At 45.9% G+C, this 24,353-nt stretch overlaps 2 protein-coding genes across 2 annotated transcripts; both read left to right on the forward strand.

The window, feature by feature from the left end:
* The first annotated feature begins 1,625 nt into the window (after positions 1-1,625).
* gpr37b (G protein-coupled receptor 37b) lies at positions 1,626-10,871 on the forward strand. The gene is made up of 3 exons (XM_052055985.1): positions 1,626-1,631; positions 1,876-2,586; positions 10,056-10,871. The coding sequence occupies exons 1-3, from the start codon at positions 1,626-1,628 to the stop codon at positions 10,869-10,871; spliced, it is 1,533 nt and encodes a 510-aa protein (XP_051911945.1).
* Positions 10,872-16,846: 5,975 nt separating this feature from the next.
* LOC127594193 (homeodomain-interacting protein kinase 2-like) lies at positions 16,847-18,208 on the forward strand. The gene is made up of 7 exons (XM_052056228.1): positions 16,847-16,978; positions 17,053-17,234; positions 17,310-17,433; positions 17,524-17,655; positions 17,736-17,798; positions 17,875-18,041; positions 18,106-18,208. The coding sequence occupies exons 1-7, from the start codon at positions 16,904-16,906 to the stop codon at positions 18,185-18,187; spliced, it is 825 nt and encodes a 274-aa protein (XP_051912188.1). The 5' UTR covers positions 16,847-16,903; the 3' UTR covers positions 18,188-18,208.
* The last annotated feature ends 6,145 nt before the right edge of the window (positions 18,209-24,353 follow it).

Below are 24,353 nucleotides of genomic sequence, written 5' to 3' on the forward strand. Positions count from 1 at the left end.
AGTGGGAGACACACGCCAAGAAGTGGGGTGGCTGTGGGCCTCACACACACACACACACACACACACACACACACACACACACACACACACACACACTAGACATGATAATCACATGTGAGAGGTTGCCCTGTTGCCCCCTTTACTTACTCTGGAGGGATTTCAAGGTCGAATGGATTTTTTGGTGTGCAAGATTTACCTACAAAGGCCGAATAAACACTGTATGGGACATTGCACATGAGGGAATTTCAGCCGAGGCTTTTTTTTTTTTTTGCAAGATGTTACCCCTGGAAGACTTTAACTTTCTTTAAATCCACAGCGGGATGAAGGTCAACTGAAGATATTGGCTGAAGGGGAGTGAAAATGATGTGAAAGTTGGCTGAGCATACGCTGCTGAGATGACTTATTTGAAGTAGAAGGTCAGCTGCTAGGAGGTGTCCACTCTCATCCCCTATGGGAGCGACGCAGTCACATTTTTTAACCCCCCCCCCCCTCATAAGCTCAATGTGAATGGATCATTTTAGAGCACCTCAGACGTAATGGGTCCATTTATTTTAGTCCTGAAATCTCTTGATTTATTGACACACACATTGCTGCAGTAATATTAGTTGTGCTTCGCAGAGGATAAAGAATATATGCCGGTGAGCATCACTATATTATCTCCATTGTCTCCATGTCTTGCTTCATTGTTTTGAGTCCAAATATACGTTGCCGGAAGGGTTAAAACACAGAGGCAAAGGTGCTATTCATTAGCGCGTCTCTGTGAATGCGCATTGTTTAAGCTAGCAGACAATTTTTAGGCATACGTTGATCTTGTAAATGGTTTTATTTGTACTGCAGATTGGAAATAAGAAGAAAAGAAAAATCAATAAAGCGAAGACAGACTTTTTGAGTGGCTCAGGTGCGTCTCACGTGGCGTCTAAATATCAAATTCCGTCACTTTTTGAGCTAGCATAGCGCTTCCTGAAACTGATGGCATTTATTTTTTTTCAGCATTTTTTTTTACCAAAGCGGGCGTGGCTGCTATGTCTGCCTGAGGCAGCGGCAGAAGAGGGGCTGGGGGGGGGGGGGCTCGTTCTGCAGCCGGGGTCCACCCCGAGGGGGGGGGCTTGTGGATGCTCCATTGATGGATGAAGAGTGACAGATCGGGGTTAGCCGCCAGGGGAGTCCATTTTCTTTGCAATGCGCGCCGATACAGCAAGAAGAGAGGAAGGCGTAAAGAGAAGAGAACCCCTCCTCCTCCTCTTCCTCACTCTCTCTCTCTCTCTCTCTCACCCCCCGCCCCCCCTCGCTCTCCACTCCGGTGCATCAGTGAGCTTCAGGCGGCTCCACGCCGCATTGCCGCTGCTCCATCCCACTCAAGTCACACACGGGGACGGAAACAGTGGACGTTGGATATCCGTGGATATGCAACACCTTCCCTCCTCTTCCTTCCGATGACAAGGCGCTCACGCCGCCCCGGTGGATGATGAACGCAGATGCGGCACGGCCGCACGTTTGGATGCAACCCACAAGTTTTGCTCCCTCATGAAAGCAACGATTTATTTGTGTATTTCTTGACCGAAACGGCGATTCATCCGCACTGTCTCCAACATGGCTGTTGACTGAACGTAACCGCGGCGGAGTACATGAAGGTACACGATCTGGATTTCCAAGTCCGCAATCCCCCCCCTCCGCACGATGCAGATCCTCTCACTCGGGATGTTATTTGTGTTATTCCTCCTCCATGCGCATGTGTGTTTGTCCACGAGAAACGTCGGGCACGTAAAAGTAGACAGGAGCCCGCACCTTGCGAGGACTTCCAGCGGGTCACCCCGGGACATTTGGGAAAACAAAACCAGAGACCGTGCCGCAGGTGAGTCCTCGGCGGAGCCTCAGGCAATCGTACGGGGGACTTTTAACTCCGTCGCGGGAGAAGCGAGGAGCTTAGAGCACCGTAGTAAGAAGATAAAGTTGAATGGCGGGCCGAGTGGCGCGGGCACGCCGGCAGGTGGACGCCACAATGCGCCTAAGCCCTCCACAATGCGAGGAGGGGGGCCCACGGAGGGAGATCGACGCAGGAGGGGCACAAAAGACGAGAAAGCTTGGAAGAGGGGGAAAAACCGCCTGAACAAAAGCTACGGGGCTCTGGCTCAGCCTCACCCGTTGCCGTGGGAACCCATCCCCAAGCCGGTGGCCCTCACAGCCACCGACACGCCCTTTGACCTTTTCACCAGGAGGCCCGAGCTCTTTACCTTCCGGGAGGAGAACCCCTGGGACGCCACGCCGATCACGCCGCCCGGCTCGCAGGACTTCGGCGACGAGATCAAGAACCCGTTCTACCCGGTGACCAGCGAGACGTACGGCGCTTACGCCATCACTTGCGTCTCCGGTGCGATTTTCCTGGTTGGCATCGCAGGCAACGTCGCCATCTTGTGCATCGTGTGCCAGAACTACTACATGAAGAGCATCTCAAATTCGCTGCTGGCGAACTTGGCCGTGTGGGATTTCGCGCTCATCTTGTTCTGCCTGCCCATGGTGGTCTTCCATGAGTTGACCAAGTCCTGGCTGCTGGGGGAGGTCACCTGCAGAGTTGTGCCCTATATGGAGGTAACGTGCATTCAGTCTTTCCACTGTCAGGGAAAATATTGTGCTAAATTTATAACTTTAAGGCTGGCTTGTCATGGCGGTAGAATCCTTAAGGGAACGCCGATTATACCCCTTAAAGGGGGTAAATATTGATGACCTTTAGGGCCTAGGTCAGGGAGGGGCAAATTTATACAAACTAACACTTCCTCTGCCACACTTGAAAATTTTTGAAATGACATAATTCACCACTAGTTGGCAGACATCACTTGCAGTTGAAGCACTTCCATCTATTCGTCCCAAGGGAGAAGAAGAATGAAACCCTAGAAAGTACGCAAACGCACAATGAGAACCGTTGACATTTCGTTGAAAGTGCATCGAGTTGCCTTTCCCCGGTCTACATGATTCCTACGACTGTTTATTTCTTTAAAATGAATTCCGTACAACCGTGGCCTCTTTCGACGGCCAACAGAAATGCTCCCTTTTGCCAGTTTAAACCATTTATGTCCCTTTTATAAAGATAAAAAGCATTTATTTATGCCTCAGGGTTCCATTGTGGACTAAACGTTCAACGAAGAAAAGACACTTTTTCTTTTTAAAAACAACCGTGGAACATTGCCTTCAAGTCTGTTAGCTCGATGCTAACACCATATAGGAAATGCCATAGACTGGCTAATGAGTAGCATCTATGCAGTGCTATAACGCTATACATGATACTTTTTTTTTGTCGTTGTCATGCAACTGGTGCACCCAAACGGACTTTGAGGTGTTGGGTTTCCTTAACTGGTTTGAGCGAGATGCCACGCCTTCCCCGGAGACAAATACAGACCACATTTTGACCCAAAACAAGAAATCATTGTCCCTTTCTCTTCATGCTTACCGCTACAGTACTCTTCACAAATGCATCAACATAATCATCACGTACATTTACTAGATTTGACCGACAGTATCGAACAATGCATCAGGTGGTGAGATAACCCCTGACTGTAAGACAAGAAGAAAATCACTGATGGAAAAGGCACGAGAAAAAAAAACAACAACACGTTGCACAGCCGCTGACATCTCATTACCAGATGCCTTCAGTGAACCTGGTTTTATACGGCGGTCAATGGAGAGGCATGACAAGCGCAGCAGAGATTTGGAATGCAGCCCGCCTGTATTATTTCAGATAAGCTGAGTCGTCATGCCGATGCCAGACAGTCGCGCACAGAGCAGCACAGGGCCGGCATTTAGGATTACCCCTCGTACACACTCGTGAAATGCTCTCAAACAATACTGACTTAGTTTTTTTTTTGATTGGTACTTCAACAGCACACGACTGAAATGCACCCAGAGGCACTTGTGAAATGCTCATAAACACACAATGGAAAGGTTATTATAGTTCAAGAACACAAACAAAAACTAAAATGAAAAAAAAATTGCTTGAAAATAAATAAAATATACTTTGCTGAAAAAAAACTAACTAAAACTACAGCTTAGGTTAATAAGTCTTATGGTTGTAGCGAATATGTCCTTTGATTTCATCTTTCTCAGTTCATATCATGCATGAACTTTAAGGGGTTTATTTGAAATTTATTTATTTGGGGATTGCTTTATGGCTATACGGAAATTTTATTTTTTATTCAACAATAAATCCATATATTGGAAAAAACTAAAACTAATACTAAAACCAACAACCCTCCATTAATTATTCATTAAAACGAGCTGAATTAAAAAAAAAAAAACAAGTCAAAAGAAAATGAAAACTTTATGTAAAACCTTAAAGTATTTTCACCCTTATTAAATTATATCCCCAGTTATCAAAATATTAAATTTTACGCTACACTCAACAAATACCCCGTATATTTGTGGGGGAAAAACTAAAACTAAAGCTAATAACAACCAAAGTAAAACAATGCCTTTTTGAAAAACTAGCACTCTAAAAAAAATAATTAAAATTCGATTGATTAAAAAATACATAGATAAATACATAAATAAAATAAAATCTCTCTCAAAAAAAGTATTCCAACCCTGATAAATACTCCCGAAATCACTTTCGCTCATCACTACTGAAAAAACTCGCATGCATATGACCTCTCACACACAAAACTGAAATCTATTTGTATCACATACGCCAATGTATCAGAAACATACGAAAATACGTTTAGCTCGTAGCTAATGCGTTGCCATTTGAAGTTCTGCTGTGTTGGGAGGAGACATGAAAGGCCCGAAAATAACAATCAGGACAGGAAGCATTTTGATCACCGCAGGCGACGACGAGCATTGTTTTGACCCACTTTTAGCTATATTGACAAAATAAGCTCACGGTAACATAATAGCGAAGAAACTCCGATATTTGAACCAAACACATGAGTCGGGACACATCAAACAAGCATTCGAAATGCGCCACGGCACCGATGTTTATGAGATTATAATTGAAGTCAACGCCCCATGTCTCATTACCTTCCAACCGTGATGTCACACATGGTCACGCATTATTTTTCCAAGTGTGAGACTATTCCCTTTGGGTGACTGAGGGAGGGGGGAGAAGAGCATCACACATACATTTCTTTCCATCTGTCTTAATGCTAATTGCTGCTCATCAACACGAAACGCAAATCTAACAAGTCCCTCAAGGCGTGCTAGCCTGCTAGCGGTTGGCCATCGACCACGTACATCAACATCCACTGAACTGATTTTCCGTGATTTTTTTTGTGGAACGTATTGTACTAAAAAAAAATTGCTTCGGCTCAGACGCGGTCAAGATGAACCACTGTGGTGTGACGGCTATGAGACGTGTTTCTTTATCAACTGCCTCAAGGTTGATCGGGTGATCGTCATCCTTGTACATGAGATAAGAGGTTTCTTCGCTCTTCGCTCAAAAGTTCTTTGCTCATTCCCGTAGCCGGCCAGGGTTGTCATTGATTTGGAGTTTTTGATTATTATTAGTTTATCCTGTTTTCATTCATTCATTCATTCATCTTCCGAGCCGCTTGATCCTCACTAGGGTTGCGGGGGGTGCTGGAGCCTATCCCAGCTGTCTTCGGGCAGTAGGCGGGGGACACCCTGAATCTGCTGCCAGCCAATCGCAGGGCACACAGAAACAAACAACCATTCGCACTCACACTCACACCTAGGGACAATTTAGAGTGTTCAATCAGCCTGCCACGCATGTTTTTGGAATGTGGGAGGAAACCGGAGCACCCGGAGAAAACCCACGCAAGCCCGGGGAGAACATGCAAACTCCACACAGGGAGGCCGGAGCCGGAATCGAACCCGGTACCTCTGCACTGTGAAGCCGACGTGCTTGCCACTGGACTACCAGGCCGCCCTAACCTGTTTTCATTTTTTTAATTTTATTTTTGATGTAATTTTTTTCTAATAATCAGTTAGTTTGCATTAGTTTGAGGACTTTATTTTAGATTTTATTAGTTTTAGTATTAGTTTTATTTTTTATTTAATTTTTTTCCAGTTTAAAAAAAATTGTTACAAACATAAAAATGTAGTTTCAGTGAGTTACGCAGTCTTTTTTTTTTTTTTTTTTTAAATACCATAACAAAAAAAATGGGTTGACAATTTGCGGCCACCGTGTCCTTGTGTTGATTACACAACACAACTGCCGTTGTCGGCAGGATTTGGAAGGAAAAAAAAAAAACTCAAGATACATCCGCTGCCTTCCGCCCAGATGTGTTTTACGCGTGTACGGTTGATTGACACGGTGCGGAGCGTGGTTTTCTTCTGCGTCGCATACGCGCAGAGGAAAACGTACGCAAAGTTTAGTGGGGCATGCTTATTTGGCAGATGGTTGGGATGGCCTTACTCTGCGCCGAATCGCCGCCCCGCAGCGATTCTCCCCGCATCAGCTAACTGTGATTAGACAAAAGCCTCCGGGGGGGAAACGCACACTCTGGCTCGCACACACGGTAAGCGGAGAGTTGGAGGATTTGGTCGCACCCACCTCATTTTAGGCAGGGCGGCGACATGCTACGTCTGGCGCCAATGCGCCCTCTCGCCATTGATTGCTAATTGGACTGTATCGGCTTAGCGACAAATTCCGACGCTCAAGAAGACTTACATGCATTTTTTTTTTCATATTCAAGACAAATATGCCCCAGACCGTGATGTAATTTAATGGAGGAGGAATTTATAGTCCACAAGAAAGTGCCTGGGAGATGTTATAAAACGCAGGGAGGGCCATCGCTAAATGGAGCTTTTTGATATTTGATCTCATGAGAGGCGCAACTCAGGCTCATTATTGTATTTCGCTTTGTTGCAGAAATCCTCCAGGCAATTCATATAAAACATTATTCATACACATACACTTGAGCAGCTTTGCCTAGAATTGCGCATTGGTGTGTGGTTAAGAGGTTGAACAACAAGATTTTTTTCGTTGTTGTTGACGATATTCTAATGAGAGTCAAGGCCTAGTCGATAAATCGATGATGTCATTGATTTGTTTTCAACATGGTACAGTTCTTATGAATGTTGAGATCGGAATAGCCTAAACCAGGGGTGTCCAAACTTTTTGCCAAGGGGGCCAGATTTTATGTGGTAAAATGTCGGGGGGCCGACCTTGGCTGACATTCTTTACATTGAACAACAATATTGTTCAACAAATTTTAGTAAGCCAGTCTGTTTCACATTTCCATTTTTATTTTAATTTCAACAATCTTAAGAATTTCTTTTGGTTGATTTGAAACAGGAATATCACATGCAACTTGAATTTGAAATATGACGTATCAGTCAATATAAACACGGAGTGATGTCTTGTTAAATCGTGAGTGATGCCCTCTAGTGTCTAAATGCTATTACTCATTTAGTGAATGCTATTACTCATTTAGCCACTAGAGGGAAGCAGTACTCTATGAAACATCACTCACCAGTCTACGAGACCTCAGTCAATGCAACACGTGTTCCATTGCGCCCAAACTGCGGGCCAGACGGCACTGATTTTATGACAGGGGCAGAGGGCCGGATGAAATTCGACCGCAGGCCGGATTTGGCCCCCGGGCCGGACTTTGGACATGCCTGGCCTAAACTAGCGGAGCTAACTTCGATTCAAAACCGCAATCGTCTGATTTTCGACCAGATTGGAAGACATGCAAAAAAAATGCCTGATTAGCAATTACACAATTTGCGGTAGAGCTTTAAATATCGGAGCCGACTAGTACAGTTTAGTTTGACGGCAACACACGAGCCAGTAAAATGAGTTTTAGCGCGTTTGCGTTCGCCCCCAATTCATCAGCTGCTAACTCTCATTACCCGCTGACAGTGACAGCGGTCACATGGCCACCGCTGCTCGTTAGGAGCCAATTAATAACGCGCAGCCTTTGTGGCACCGTCGCACCGGACCTTGAATCAGGGAAGTTAATGACCTTTTTTATTAAATCAACGTACGCAGGGACACAACACCTGCTGCTCATATCAATGACCGCGACGTGAAAAAAAAAAACGTGTCACCGCGCTATTCCGAACCCCAAGGCTGACATTATACAATACGGCATTCATTCCTTTTCGAGTCGGTTAATAACGGCCATTCCGACGTCTAAATTATACATGGGCCGAAAGAACTGTTTAAATATGGATGTTATAATCGAGTCATTTCTCCAACCTGTCACAAATTTGAAACGGAACATCGTCGACACGTCGAGAGACCCTTTCCGCCCTTTCTTCCCCTTTTCCATTCTTCCGTCCCTGTTTTCCCTGCCCCGTCTGCGTGAAATCCCATCCCCTGAACACGGCTTTGTCACGCCACCAGGCCTGACTTCTCGACTCATTTTTAAATCCCCCCCCCCACCACCACCACCACCCCGCCCCCTTACCCCTTCTCCCGGGAGAACAAAGCTTATTTGCGGTGCCTTCGCGCTCCGCCCCGGAGCGCTGATCAAAAGCCGGGCTGCTCCTCCACGGCGGCTTTGAAAAGACACTCGTCCAGTCATGAAATATTCACCGCGTATTTGCGCGAGTTGCCACAAGTGGGAACGAAGGTGTCGTGACGGGAGAAAATTGGGCGAACTCATATCAAATATGTCGGCGGATCCCACCCAATATTTACAGTATATAATCTGGACATATATATATATATATATATATATATATATATATATATATATATATATATATATATATATATATAGGGGCGGCCCGGTAGTCCAGTGGTTAGCACGTCGGCTTCACAGTGCAGAGTTCGATTCCAGCTCCGGCCTCCCGGTGTGGAGTTTGCATGTTCTCCCCGGGGCTGCGTGGGTTTTCTCCGGGTGCTCCGGTTTCCTCCCACATTCCAAAAATATGCATGGCAGGCTGATTGAACACTCTAAAATTGTCCCTAGGTGTGAGTGTGAGTGCGAATGGTTGTACGTTTCCGTGTGCCTTGCGATTGGCTGGCAACCGATTCAGGGTGTCCCCCGCCTACTACATATATATATATATGTATGTATATGTATATATATATACATATACACATAACGAGTTGCTTTAGAGCGCCCCGTCGTCAGCTGTGAGGGAACGCACATTGAAAGGTGGACTTGACCGTCAAGAGCGTGCAAAGGAGCTCTGCACTGGTTCCGCTTTAGAGCGCCTCGTTGTCAGAAGGGATGTGATGTGCAGTTTTTTTTGTTTTGTTTTTTGTTTTTTATTTGCAGGCAGCACGTGGACCGTGGCTGCAGGCTGAAGGTAGGAATAAAAAAGGAACAGGCAGTACAGAGCTTCGCGTTGCCGCTTTAGAGCGCCTCGTCGTTGCATGCCAGCCAAACAGTGGCTCGAATATATTTTCATGCTTTGCGGAATATGAAGTTAGCATTTGCGCATGCGTGCGTCGACACTGTAAATATAATATATCCATCTCCGGCCAGGAAGTTTATGTTTCGAGAAAAGCAAAAGGCGAGGCTCACTGGGGGCCATCTGGGATGCTGGCGGTCGTAATTAAATTTGATATGACGGGAGGCACTGCTGCGGCGGCGGCGGCGGGGTGGTGGGTTATTTGAGGAAACGATGCTTCATGTGGAACAAGAGGGCGAGGAAGTAAAAGTCATCGGGAGAAAAGCCAGACGGCGTGAAGAGGATGTTGGGAATAAGGGCGGGAGGGGGTTGGAGGGGGGTAGAGTATGGATCAGGGGGCTGTTAGTGCCGCGGGCCAGTTCATGAGATGGTCGATGCAAGCACACACTCCAGCTGCTGTCGGAATAATTTGGAGGGTGCCAAACTGGCCGTTAATCCAACAGATCCTTTTGCATGAGGAACAATCCTCATTGTGAAGCTTCGGTCCAGCGTCCAGCATCTTCGCCCCGGGGGGGGGGGTCTTTATTTAGCGCCTGTCGGCGGGTGTGTGAATCGGCGTTGTCTTTTAAAACTCTGGCAGGGGGAGATAAACGCGTCAGGGGAGAGTCGGGCTCAGTGCGTCGTCGCATTTGCTAATCGGCACTTCCTGTTCCTGTTCCTGTTCCGGCCAATTGTGTCATCAGGTGACAGGGTTCACGTGACATTAATCCTCAGGCGTTTCTTTCTGCTGCTTTCAGGTGGCCTCACTGGGCGTGACCACCTTTACCCTTTGCGCGCTGTGCATCGACCGATTCCGGGCGGCCACCAACGTGCAGATGTACTACGAGATGATCGAAAACTGCACGTCCACCACCGCCAAGCTGGCCGTCATCTGGATCGGGGCGCTCCTGCTGGCGCTACCCGAGCTGCTCATCCGGCAACTGGTGGTGGAAGACGCCGAGATCCCAGACGAGCCTCCCGTGGAGCGTTGCGTCATCCGGATCTCCGCCGCCCTCCCCGACATGCTCTACGTGCTGGGTTTGACGTACGAGGGCGCCCGGTTGTGGTGGTGCTTCGGCTGTTACTTCTGCCTGCCCACCCTGTTCACCATCGGGTGCTCGCTGGTGACGGCGCGGAAGATCCGCCACGCCGAGCAGTCCAGCGTGCGCAGCAACAAGAAGCAGATCCGCCTGGAGAGCCAGATGAACTGCACGGTGGTGGCGCTGGCCATCGTCTACGGCGCCTGCGTGGTACCCGAGAACATCTGCAATATCGTGTCCGTGTACATGGCGGCCGGCGTTCCCGAGAACACCATGTCCGTGCTCCACCTCCTCTCGCAGCTGCTGCTCTTCTGCCGGGCGGCGGTGACGCCCGTGCTGCTTCTGCTGCTGTGTCGTCCGCTGGGCAGGGCTTTTCTGGATTGCTGCTGTTGCTGCTGCTGCAGCCGCACGCCATCGTCCACCACGGCCAGTGACGATAACGAACACGAGTGCACCACCGAGCTGGAGTTGTCGCCGTTCAGCACCATTCGCCGGGAGCTGAGTAACTACACGCCGGCCGGATCTCACTGCTAAGCCGAAGATCCCGTTTGCCTTGGCCAGTCCCGATGAGTCCCGCTTAGGCCTCTCATTCGGTCCGCTAAGTGGAAGCGGTCATCATTTGCAGTCCCGGTGGAAAAACGTTAGCCGCCACACGGCAATACAAAATGAAAAGCATGGAGAAGATTCAAACTGAACTTTGTTTCAAATTGTTTCAAGCAGAAAATTGACTAAATTCAAAGTCAATTTGAGAACCAGAGTTCTGATCAATTTTATTTGCATATTATTATCAATTATCGCATTGAATTTGAATTTCTCTTGATGAGCGTTTTTTTTTGCTCGCTCCAAAAATTCAAAAACGTTCATTAAATTTTATTTGACTTCAGGAGTAGTTTCGACTAATAATTGAGCACATTGCAATAAAGATTCAAATTGACTCAACTATTAAAATGAATTTACATTTTTTTTGTTTAAAAAAACTGTTCAAGATTTTTGAAATAAATACCCCCCCCCCAATTTTGCCTCCTAGGCCACACCCTTTAAAGACACAGACTATTTTTTTTTTTTGATGTTTCTTTTTTGTGTGTGTGTACAAATACATTTCATATCTCTTGTTGCCAAACAATTTTTGAAATGATGCCGGGCAACTATGTATCATATTAGCTAGTGGTGGACAAGTGAAGCTTCGCGAAGCACTTGTGTACGTTTTTGACTACTCTAGAGGGCACTCTTGGTTTAAAGATGCAGTGGAATTTTAATACATTTCCATTTTACTAACCTTTATATTTAAACCAAGAGCACCATCTAGAGGTGTCAAAAAGTATCACAGGTGCTTCATGAAGCTTCGTTTTCCCATCATTATTATTAACCCTTTCGGGCACAGCGGTTTCTACAGTGGACAGCTGATCAGGTTACAGGTGATCAATAATGGTGCATGAAAGGGTTAAAAAAAATCCAATCGGTTAACACTGCCTGACATTTTTACACGACTATTTACTTTTTTTTTTTTTAAACCTAATGTAATTGTTATTACACGCATATTTGTGATGGGAGTTTTTTTTTTCAAGCTTGCACAGTCTGTTGAACTCCGGTTCAAAAAGCTGTCTCCAAAATTGCGGAATATTTGGTACAGTTCTTATTTAGGGTGTCAATACAGTAAATCGTGTAAAAGTGTACTTAATGGGGTGTCTCCACTGTACATAGTGAACACGGTTAGCGTGACCGCGTTGGACATTACTGGGCTGGTCTCGGAGAAGCGTGATCAAGTGGAAATGGAAAAAAAAAGCTTCTCGACGGGCTCATCAAAAATATAAAACGCGAACTCAGCATGGACAATGCGAATTGCCCACGACACTGTTGTATCATTAAAAAAAAACACCAAAAAAAGCCTGTACACTCTTTGGTGCTCTTATGAATGCGCTGTAATCAACAAATAAGTCAGTTCCACAGTAATTGAACTGCACACTTCATTTCTGGAGACAAATGGTGTTGATTTGTGTGACTTTGGACTATACAAAAAAACGTTTTTAAATGTTGGAATAACCCATCAGCTAGAATAGAGTGCTACCACGAGCGTGCAAAAACAGCGCCAAAGTGATGACTTTTAAATGTGTCAAAATGACAAATCAATGAGTGTGTTGTACTGTAAATGTTTTTTTTTTAATCAATTGACTCTTTCAGTGCCATTGCGATGAATTTCAATGACTTCATCGCGAGTTTGACGTCCAGTCCATTTGAACTGGGGAGTGGGAGTGGGGGGCTGCCATTCGTTCGAATGGATTGGACTGCTTGGGCAGTCAATGGCACTGAAAGTGTTATCAGAGACCTGGATGGAGATACTTTTGAAAATATTGTCGCTCATTACAATCACGGTGAAATAGCCAAAAGGTAGTTCACGTTTATAGATATCAAAAGTCGTCCCCATGAAGTGGTACCTGCTTATTTTTATGCGTCTTGGGCAATTATGACTCCATGTCAGAGCAAGAACCGTATTGATTATGGATATGTAATCCAAGATGCTTAAAATATCTCACAAAGGTCATTCTGGTGCATGTTTTTTTGTTGTTGTTTTTTTTCTCGCTGCGAATTAGTAATCGCTTCATGGGGACGACTCTTTTCTTCTTAGATTGACCAAAAGGAACAAAAAACATCAATTATAATGGCCTTATCGTAGACTACTCCATGTCTCACAATCAGTTCAATTCTGCACTGCCAACATTTTGATTTTTTTTTTTTACTCGCGGTCTTGGGGTAAGCAGACATTTGGAGCGCTCGCGAGGTCAGTTTGGCACCATTGTCGACAATCCCAAAAGGTTGACCTTGCAGTGCCGTTAATAACAAACCGTGGTGCTATGCTCAAACCCCCAACCTACAAATCACAGCTCATTATTTCAAGTCAAGTCCAGGATTTAGGTGCACTCCACTGGAACTGACCTCCCAAATTTTGATGCAGCATTTTCAACGTGAGGCGTTCCAAGTGGCTCAGTGTGTAGTTTTGTGTGGTTCAAAGTGTTGATGAAGTGGTTTTTGTGGCATACGGTACGTATTCTCAACTGCGTGTGTGTTCTCCATCCCTAATTGGTGGCCGCCAATGTAAGAACATGCACTGTCGTCTTCAACCCCCGCTTCACTGGTTTCTAATCCTTAGTAGCTTTTTATATAGCCAAAAACTGTCCCTTTGTCTATCAAAGAATGAAAAACTGCATTAAAACCATAAAATCTGAGTTTGATGTGTTTCCTGTTATCGCTGTCAACGTGGGTCACTTTACTGAAGTCAAAGTACAAACTCAAGAAGAAATTTACTTGAAGTGAAAATAAAATAAAAATAAAAAGTCTACACACCCCTCTTCATTTGCCAGGTGGTAAAGACATTAATATACTGTATATATATTTTTAAAACAAGACTAAGATTAAGTCATTACACCATTAACGAGACCTGGAACCTGTACAAAATCATTGAAAAAATATGCCTTCAACGGTGGAAGGAAACATGACTGACACGCCGTGTTTGCATAAGTGCGCACACCCCCTTGAAACCGGTCGGATGGATGTGTTCAAAATTGACCAATCAATTTTTAAACTCAAGTTCATTGGGAATTAACATATCTGGCACCATATTAAGGGTTAATGCTTGAGATTAACCCTGATTAACTTGCAGTTGCTCTAGTAGGCTTTTCCTGCCCAAAAAAGTTCAACAGTTGAATCGGCCCATGAAACATTTTCCCACATGTGATTGGGAGATGGCAGTTGGAACTGCGCAAAACATCACTCCTGCTAGAAAAAAAAATTATATATATATCAGGAAAAGCCCACTAGAACGGCTTTGCTAACACGGGCTAACGACGTTTTTAAAAAATGCTAAATTAGCAACTTCACTTCTTTCTTTCTGCGACAAGTACAAATACTCCTTGTTGCCAGCTCGCTATGGCAACTCCCTCTGAAGTCTTTTTTCCATTCTATTTAAAGCAAGAATCCATGCCGCCACACCAGTAGGGCTGTTGCTATGGAGACACGTCACGGGATACGGATATCATATCGATACAGTTCTGCCGAGGTAAATAAACTTGTGGTCAAAACTGGCCTGTCATTGAATTCAGATGATTGCGACGCCGCGAGGTTTCGTGACTTCAAAAGACCTTTTCTCTCCTAGGCTGAAAAGCAAGCCAGCAAGGCCGGTAATGATACATTGGCGGATACAAAGAACCGAAAGACAAGAGATGCATTTGACACGCTCGAAAAGGTGAAGGACCCCAATTAAACGATGCAGATTGCCGTTATACAAGCGCGTGATGAGGTGTCGCCAAGGAAGTGTTTCGCAACCCCGGGTTGAACCGAGGCAAATATTTTAGGTTTTGAAAAGGGAATATCGCATGTTGCAAGAATAAAAAAAAGGGGGCCACAGACAGACACCTGCTGCTGAGTACTTGTTGGGCCTTCTCTACAGAGCGCCCCTTATTGCCATGGAAACCCTTCAGCCGGCAGACTGATCATTAGAGAGTGGTGAGCCTTCTCCGAGGTGGCCCCGCCTTCCTCTTGAGACATCTCTTCCCCTTGGAACTGTAGGTTATCTTTTGCCTTTTTAATCTGCGGCATCTGCGCTTTTCTATCGGCCGTTTTATCGCTCCACCCGTCCCTTGTTCTACCTTTATTCTCCTCAGTCTTAAATCCATGCTCCCCCTTGCCACGGCTACCCCGTGTCGTCAATAATGGCCGTTGGTAGTTTTAATCACAGGCAGGAGGACGAATTGAAACCCCAATTAATGCCCTCCAACTTTGCCGGTGCTCAGAGGGAGTCACCACACTGCTTGAAAATCCGATTTTCATCAAGGAGTGGGGTGTTTACTCTTGCGCGGTGGCGTAACCGCATTAGGGCGGTCAATTTATAGTGCGCAGGAGTGAGGATAAAGCTCACAAATGGTTCAACCTCAGTAATGTTGTGGGGCGGATGGCTTTCATGGCGGCGAGCATGTCGGGGAGCAAGAATTAGTTTTCGCGGGAGGGAAGTATAACAAGAGGTGGAAATCAAATGCAATTTGCATGAATTGGATTTCAGTCGTTCATAATCGGGATTGATTAGTTATGGATGCCATCATAATGCGGCGCCAGATGTCATAGTGGGCGACATCATCACATTATGGGATGAACGGCTTTCATTTTTGTGATTTAAGCTGTTTGTTTTGCGACATTTTTTTTCGGAGGCCAGGGCAGGTCAAAAATATTCCGGAAGCCACGATACACTTCTGGATCAGTTTGAGAAGCTTTACGGCCATCACTCTGCTCAATTTATGCTTTTCATTGGAAAATTTCTCCACACGAGTTCTGTTCCTGTTCTACCACCACTAGATGAAAACACTGAATTCCTAGAGCAGGCTTTCACGCAAACACAAGGAAAGTCTGATCGGGATGGCTGCACACCAACAAAACCTCCATTCAGCTTTTGCTGATACTTCCATGCACAGAACAACGGGGCGCTTTGCTCCTCCATGCCCCCACCTGTTGAGTCCATCTCATTGCTATCGTTCTTCCAGATCACTTGTATACACACTTTCTCACACACACATACCGATCATCTCCCATTGATGGGCTGAACCTCTGAAAAGCCTTTTTTCATATCATTCACCCATTCAGTATACATTTCCTGGAACTGATGCACATTCATCCGAATCAAGTCGTGTAATACAGGCTCAACACAATTTGAATAACAACTGAAATCCCTGATATAGAACTATAAATTTCCACTTGGACCAGTCTGGAAATTACCCATACTGCCTCAGTTGGGTCTTCGCCCGTGACCCAACGCTCCCGACACAGAGGCAACGCTGTGGGTGATGTCATGAGATGACATATTAGAGCTGTGAGCGGTGCCGTTCCTGTGATCGAAAGACGCCGGTTGTGGCTGTCCGTCCTTTAGCAGTGTCAGTTACATCATTTTTTCAAGCTCCTGGACCGCAACTTTATCACGAGCGTTGAGTACGCCCTCCGCCGGTCTCCCCCACACCCCCTCCCCGCCCCATCCCCGCCACCGCCGCCGCATACGCTGCATGGCAGACTCACCCAGAAACACTCTCTGCCTCCGCTAGTCCTTCAACCCAATTCACCTTCACAGCACATCGAAAGCTGTCCGGTTGTAAATGGAATGGATACACGTGTAAACACCATGCGAAAAAGAACTTGAGTTTTACAATCAGCTTGACTCGGCAGATGACATGTCAATATTATTCCACTATGCGGCATGGAGTGATGAGTCAAGTTCATCCGGAAGCGTTTTCGGCGAGGAGTTAGAGCTGAATGTCGGAACCTTGATATGCTCACCCTCTGCAGAATACATGGTGGAGAGTGTTTTGGGGTGCGGGTCGTTTGGAAAAGTCGTCCACTGCAAGAAGCTGGCCACGGACGAATCGGTAGCTTTAAAAGTCATCATGGAGAAAGATTTCAACAATGACGTGCAGACGGAGGTGGAAACACTGGAGGTGCTGAAAAACTTCAATTTGGAAAAATACAACATCGTCAAATGGTACAGCTCCTTTGTCCACGAGGGCCATTATTGTCACGAGTTTGAGAAGCTAGACATGAGTCTTTACCAATACCAGGTCACAGAGAAAGACACTCTGGAGCTCAAAGAAATACGACCTATTCTGCAGCAGGTTTGCTTCCACTACCGAATGTCGGATTGTCCAAAGATCGGATGTGGCGAAATGACCGTTGGTCTCTGTTTCAGGTTGCTTTATCGCTGCAACTCCTCAAGAGCCTGGGGATAGCCCATACCGACCTCAAACCGGATAACATTATGTTCGTGGATCACGTGCATCAGCCACTGAGGGTGAAACTCATCGATTTCGGCACGGCCAATTTGATTTCGGAACGGTGCAAGGGCTCGGAACTTCAGACGCTCTGGTTCAGGTGAGCGAGCGACCACGGGATGAAGAATGAATCGTGATCATGAAAGGCTATTAAAATGTTGATGTTTTGGTGAAGGTCTCCAGAGATTCTTCTGGGTGCTTCCTTCAATGAGGCGATTGATATCTGGTCTCTCGGCTGTATTGCAGCAGAGCTGTTCATGGGCAAAGCGCTGTTCCCCAGCAGCGATGAGTTTGATATGGTGAGTCGGGGCGAACGTCCTTTGAGACCTAGCCTAGAGATACAACCCGCCAAAACTCCCTTTTGGTCAACGCGGATGTTATTTCACTAGATGAGACACATACTTCGAGTCATCGGCAAGCCACCCGATCATCTGCTGAATACCGGAGTCTACACAAAGCAGTATTTCCGACATTACCTTGCCAAAAATGGGAAAAAGACAGAGAACCTTTGGATGTTTAAGGTACGGAATGATTTCAAGGGTTGAGGTCAGTGCAGTTTTGGGGATTTTTTTTTTGACGAATCGTATTGTATCCCGTTTAGTCGAAGCTTTATAGTCCCTCTTGCAAACCCTGCACCCTAAACAGCCTGTATGACCTTCTGGAGGTAAGAATACCGAAAGTTTCAGACAGTGAATCCATACTATGGTTCCTACAATTTTTTTTAATGTCCTTTTTACGAGGGATGCGATGAACAGACGGGCGAAGATGTGGACAGGAGGAGCTTCGTTGACTTGTTGGTGAAGATGCTGCAGCTGGATCCCGACGAAAGGATCAAACCCAACCAGATTCTTCAACATCCCTTCATTACCATGAGCCACCTCCTCGGCAACTTCTACGACTGCCAATAGTAAGAAATTGTCTTCCGTTGTGGCCGAGGGTGGTTTACTGACTCAAACGTGAACATTTTCTAGTGTTAAATCCTGCTTGGATCTCCTGGGCGGGCATTTGATTGAGGCCTCGTTGAACCAAGGAGACTTTCTGCCGTCGTCGTAGAGTGTGACGGACCACCAAGACGAGGACACGAGGTGACGGGAGATGACGCCGATGTGACTTCCTACTATCCGCTTGATTTTGGAGTGTTTCGATAAGAACAATTGGAATGTATGGAGAAAAAAAATATCAAATCAAAATCAAAAGCAAACAAAAAATGGAACTGTCCTATGGTAAAAAACAAGACAGATTGGGGCGGCCACTGTGAACGACCCTCCCCCCAAAAAAAGACTTTGAATTAGGTTCAGCTTTGGGTTCTGGTTACTTTCACCCCAAACAACTGATTACTGTGACTTTGTGACTTGAGTGCAAGAAATCATACGCAAATAAATCTAGGTCTGCCCTGAACGTACGATGGAAAAACTTAAGCAGCGTAAGACTGTTTTGTTTCTCCCTCTTGGCGCTCGCTTCTTACACAGCACCTTTGAATAAAGCCTCTACAAGAACAGTTCAGTTCCAGTGCTTTTCACAAGGGATTAAGCCGCATTGTAAATCTACTTTCGTGCATTGTGGTATCGTATAGTCGCATATTTGCGCTTGCCGTTCGCATTGAATTTGTAATCAAGGTGAGATGTTGAGAGATACTTTGCAGCATACTGATGGGAGCACTCGTAATTGAGTGTCACGGGTCGTGGGACAACCAAGATGTGGTCAAATTTAATTCAGAAGAGTGCTTTTTAATCCTTGGATTTTTGTGCTTTTATCCTTCATGCCTGAAGCAGGTTCATGCCTTCTATCTCTCATCTCAACTATCGAAAACACTTTAAAACAACGACAGCCACGGAATAGAAATGAATTTTGAGACCAGTTTTAAAGATGGGCAGTGACGTGCCGAATGTTCAGCGGGAAGTCATTCCAAAAATGGGGGCCAGCAACGGAAAAGGCTCGATACAATACAATACAATACATCCTGATTTATATAACGCTTTCACAACAGCGGCAGCTGTAACAAAGCGCTTTACAAAACAGTTAACATACAGTAAAATAATAAACACAACACATAACATAAAACACGGACAGTCGTGCAGTCCTAACCACTTTTCCGTCACACGCTTTGTTGTTTGAAGCAGTTTGAGATGAAAGAGGAGAGTATCAAAGTGTCCTTTCACCAGTGGATCAGAGACGTCATGCTCAAAATGTGCACACGTCGGCTACAAGCTAAGTTTCAAAGTCAACAAGAAGCTGTAGCATCCATTGCCGAAAAAGATTGGTTCACTTCTCCTGTCCCATGGAAATCCATTTCAATTCCAAGCGGCGACTCACGGTTCCAATATCGGCCTATTGATACCCTCAAAGCCTCAGCTTGGTGTCTGGTCCGCAGACTTGAGGCACCGGGTAGGGGCGGAGGAGCTCAGGTAAGGTGGAGCGAGGGATGCCTGAGTAGGAGTTCTGTGCTCCCTCTTACGAATACCAGTCAAGAGGTGGGCAGCAGCATTTTGGACCAGCTGGAGATGCTTCATGGAGGATTGGCTGACTCCAAAGTAAAGAGCTTTCGTCCTGGCGATATTCCTTGATGTTTTCATCTCCCACTGATGAATGCTAATTAGCCTGATAGTTGTTGTATATCCGGTTTGCCGTTGTCCCTGACTGCACCAGAGCTCAAGTCTACCACGGGTATCATTCGCGACACTGAGGCCTTTCCTGTGGATCTCAAAGACATGCACGCTTTGCCCTCTCCTGACACAAATGTCAGGAGAAATCTTTCCACTGTCTCCCCCCCCACACCCAAATGCCAGCGTCTGCTGGCACATTCGCCCACGTCACCTGTCAGCATGTAAGGGAAGAACAGGAAACACTTGAAGGATGCCTGAACATGGCTGCACCATACAGCACAACCGTACTACAGAGGCACAATCTTTCGACCCTTAACCCTTTCAGTTCTATCATTCCACTTGATTTTTTTATCTCGAGTCTGTGCCGCCATTTTATCACTGGCCTCAAAGAGTCAAAAACTCACTCCCCCCACCCACAGCCCCATTTGTAACCACTGACTCGCTCCGTTCTACTCTGGTTCAGCCGGAGTTTAAGCGGAATGACATCGCGCATCGCCGCTACGCTAATGGGAGGAATCAGAGTCAACACAAATAGGCCACGATTTCCCCCTGCTAGCGCTGTTTTGCTATGACTGGCACCCCTTGGCGACAACGGGGGGGGCGACATGTTTTATTTATATTAGTCCAAGTTTGACTCAAAATACTGAAAAAAAATACTAGCGACAACCACAGCTTCTTCATGTCACATTCGGGCCACAAAAAAATATGTTAGCTTAATATCATTCGTATCATGCCTATGACATTTTTCAACTTACTGCCACAATATCAACATAATTTTGTTTTTCTTTATGTCTGGTAGATTCTCGGTCGCCCAAGGTCTTGATGCATCATCTGATTATATTTTTGAAAATCTGCTTGACAAAAGCAGCTCAATGCGGATTGACGCCCGTGTTGTTATTATTCATTTCGTCTCGCTAATGTAAAGACGCTAAAGCGACCGCCGTCCTTATTACATGCGCATCTTATTCGTCACTGTAAACCAATGATGACACTCGCAGCTCATCCTAAATCTCCCTTTCATTCTCTGGTTTACCTTCCACCTCACCGTTTGAACAGATTAGTCAAAGGCAGACACGCACGCACACACACACACACACACACACACACACACACACACGCACACAGTTTTAATCTTCTGTTCATAGCTGCCAATGACTCAAGCAAAATGGATCAGGGAATCGGGGACTACGTCCAATGAAAAGGAAGCTGCCTCATAGCAACAAGCGCGCGCACACACACACACACACACACACACACAAGACGATTTCACAATTTTTAATGTGGCCCAGACAGCTTGCGGGCTCTGTGTTGTGTTTTGAGGCATAAGAGTGCACAAATTCATTGTTGGTGTCCATGTTAATGCATTCGGATGTGCATCGGAACCCCCCGCCCCCCCCCCCCCCTCAAACTAGCTTGCGTCCGCCACGATGAGTCACAAACGCCGTCACGTTGTATCAGCCTACCGTGTAGGGTGTTCATGCCACGAGACCCAACCGAATAGGACGGTCACAGTCTTTGCATGCGCTGCCATGCGATGGCTTTTCGACCTCCCTCTTGGGCCTCGCTTTTGCACTGGCCTACATCCACGCCAGCTGCTCTTGCAGGCCCGTCTGACTTTAAAATACAAATGTTTTGGCAAAGCGCTCGCCTGTTGCCGGGTCAACGGCGCGGAGTGGAAAACGGGTTGAAATAATCAACGCTGTTAACACCAAGAGGGCAACTCGTTGAAATAAATGTAATCTTTGATATGGGGGGAAACTATTCGCAAAAAAAAAAAAAAAGGGTGACTTTTTACCCAGACGCAGAATATTACAGACCGTAATGAGATCCCATATCAGCTCGACAAACGACATTTTGGTTTGATAAGATTCGACAGATAAAAGCATCCAAGCATGCTAAATGGGATTTTCCGCGTTCATTTTAATTGCTGCTTAAAACTGGATCAACTGTGAATGAAATTTAATCTGGCGTCAGAAATTCTCACTTTTTAAGCAAAGTTTGTTGTCATGTTTTATTATATTTGCAGCAAATTTGTTGTCTTTTACTGGGACATACTGTAAGTACACCGAGAAATAGCACCCTTGTAAAAAATCCATCTAGAAATTCCATTTGCAGTATGCCCTCCAGTCCAAGGTTATTTGGCTGCTCAGCCCGACGCTTGTATGCACGTCAAAATAATATTATTTACATGTCTTTTATGTGTGAGTCACAGGAAAAAATGACCCGGCCGCTGCCGTGGGGGTGTAGGAGATATAATCAGGCGTATAAAACCTACATTCAAATTCCTCATTTCCTCAATAACTGAAAAAAAAAATCTAAAAATCCCGGTTGCTGTGCAGTACACAAACATCCCCTTTGAACAAGTTGTGTGATTCTACATCATATTTCTCCCATGGGAGCTCGGTGCCTGCGGTAGCCTCTAGTGGGAAGCGTCAAACAAAAGCGAGCAGAACAACAAGCTGTCATTGTGCAGCAGTAGTTGGGGTGGTGTCGTGTTTAAAAAAAAAAAAAAAAAGATGCAGCAATGATGATGCATGGGGGATGTCACCGTTCACACCAGGGCGGAAGAGCTCGTGTTTCATTGCTCCACTATGGATGTCATGTGCTGCAAAATGGACGCCCTCGTCATCAATCGGGGTTGATGGAACGATAAGAGCGTATTGACGCTATTAGCGTGCTAGCATAATTGAAATGTAGCGTTTATTTTCTCCCTACGTGTTTTTCTTTCTTGACTTTCCACTGTAATCTCCCTATTATTCTTACAACTGCTTTCAAATGACTTACTTTTCATTCTGTCAAGCACATTGAGTTACCTCGCGTGCGTCGTGGACGTGCACGCGCTGAGCAAAATCTCACAGAAAAGAAAGCGGCGTATCATCGAGTGCCTGTAAAAAAAAAATCATGACACTTAGTCACAGTCACGGGAAGTAAAAAAAAATTAACAGAAATTCTACATTGCTAACAAAGAGAAAGTCATTATAATGTTAGGTGATGCAATTACCTAGCTAGCTAGCTAGTTAGCTAGCATTTTTTTCTTTACAACCCCAAGGTAGGCGGCCCGGTAGCCCAGTGGTTAGCACGTCGGCTTCACAGTGCAGAGGTACCGGGTTCGATTCCAGCTCCGGCCTCCCTGTGTGGAGTTTGCATGTTCTCCCCGGGCCTGCGTGGGTTTTCTCCGGGTGCTCCGGTTTCCTCCCACATTCCAAAAACATGCGTGGCAGGCTGATTGAACACTCGAAATTGTCCCTAGATGTGAGTGTGGTTGCGAATGGTTGTTCGTTTCTGTGTGCCCTGCGATTGGCTGTCAACCGATTCAGGGTGTCCCCCGCCTACTGCCTGAAGACAGCTGGGATAGGCTCCAGCACCCCCCGCGACCCTAGTGAGGATCAAGCGGCTCGGAAGATGAGTGAATGAATGAATGAACAACCCCAAGGTACTGATAAACCTCTACTGCCCTACTCGCACGAATATGTCGATGTTGTCGATAACGCAACGCGCACTCACACACCACACCGAGCGTACAACGCGGTGACGGAAAGGGAGGGGGGAGTGCGCGGGTTTTGCGAGTCAAAGCTGCTTTTGTCCGCACAACACAAACAAACACTTGGACATAGGAAAGTAGGAAGGGAGGCTGTAACTTTCCACAGAGGGCCTGGCCGCGACCCGAGTTCACTTTCCTTTCCGTGGTCATGGCAGCCTTTGTACGACGTGTGTGAGTGTGTGTGCGTGTGCGCTACCTTGTATCCTGTGTGCACGTCAGCGTGAATGGATGAAATGCGGGAGGTGCGAGACGAGGTCGACGGACCTCATTGTGACACCTCCCCTGTCTGTCGTCAATTTCCTGCTTTATTTCCCCCATTTATTGTCTCATCCTTCAATAGGAGCGAAATGTTTTTGTGCAAGGATGCAAAGCAGCACCCATGAGCGCTCGTGCGTAAAGTCGGCATAGCGTGGTTTTTTTTCTTCGATCGGAATTGGACTTCTGACTTTCCGATTGGAAAGTTGCGAGGACATATGGTCAGCCCAGACGGGATTGCAGCCAAGTGCGGTCCAGGCAACTGGGACGTTTAGCCTGGGAAGTGGAAATAGCTTTGAGTCCCAGATGTGGAGTCATCCTACATCCTATTCCTATGTGTCTCCAGCAGGTGGCAGACGTGGGCTTTCCCTTCTGTGTGCACACCTGCTGCCGGTTTTCATCGGCCTTTGTGGTTTATTTGACCTTGTTGCTGCTCTTGCTCAAGTGTTTTGTTTTCTAGACCTCGTTCTCGCTCTCGCTATAGTCGTTCGTGTTCCCTTCTTGTTTTGTAATTGACTTGCCATTTAGTTTTCGTTTAACTTCATCTTTTTTTTGTTAATGTATTGTTTTTCCTGGATCCCTGTGACCGGCGTTTTCCGTTTTGGACTTTTTTGCCTTTGTGTCTTTGATAATAAAATGTTTTGACATTGCATTTTGTTCGTGTTTACATTTCTGGGACATCCTAAACATTATTTGGTTCGTTCGAGTCTTTTTTTTCGGTCTGAAATGTGATTTCCATGTGAGTTTTATGCCTATCTGGTGCACATATCAGTAATATATTCAAATTTAGAAGTCGCTTTCCCGAGCTCCGCGAAGGACA

The sequence above is a fragment of the Hippocampus zosterae genome, chromosome 21 (genome assembly GCF_025434085.1).
Source record: "Hippocampus zosterae strain Florida chromosome 21, ASM2543408v3, whole genome shotgun sequence".
In the NCBI taxonomy this organism is placed as follows: Eukaryota; Metazoa; Chordata; class Actinopteri; order Syngnathiformes; family Syngnathidae; genus Hippocampus; species Hippocampus zosterae.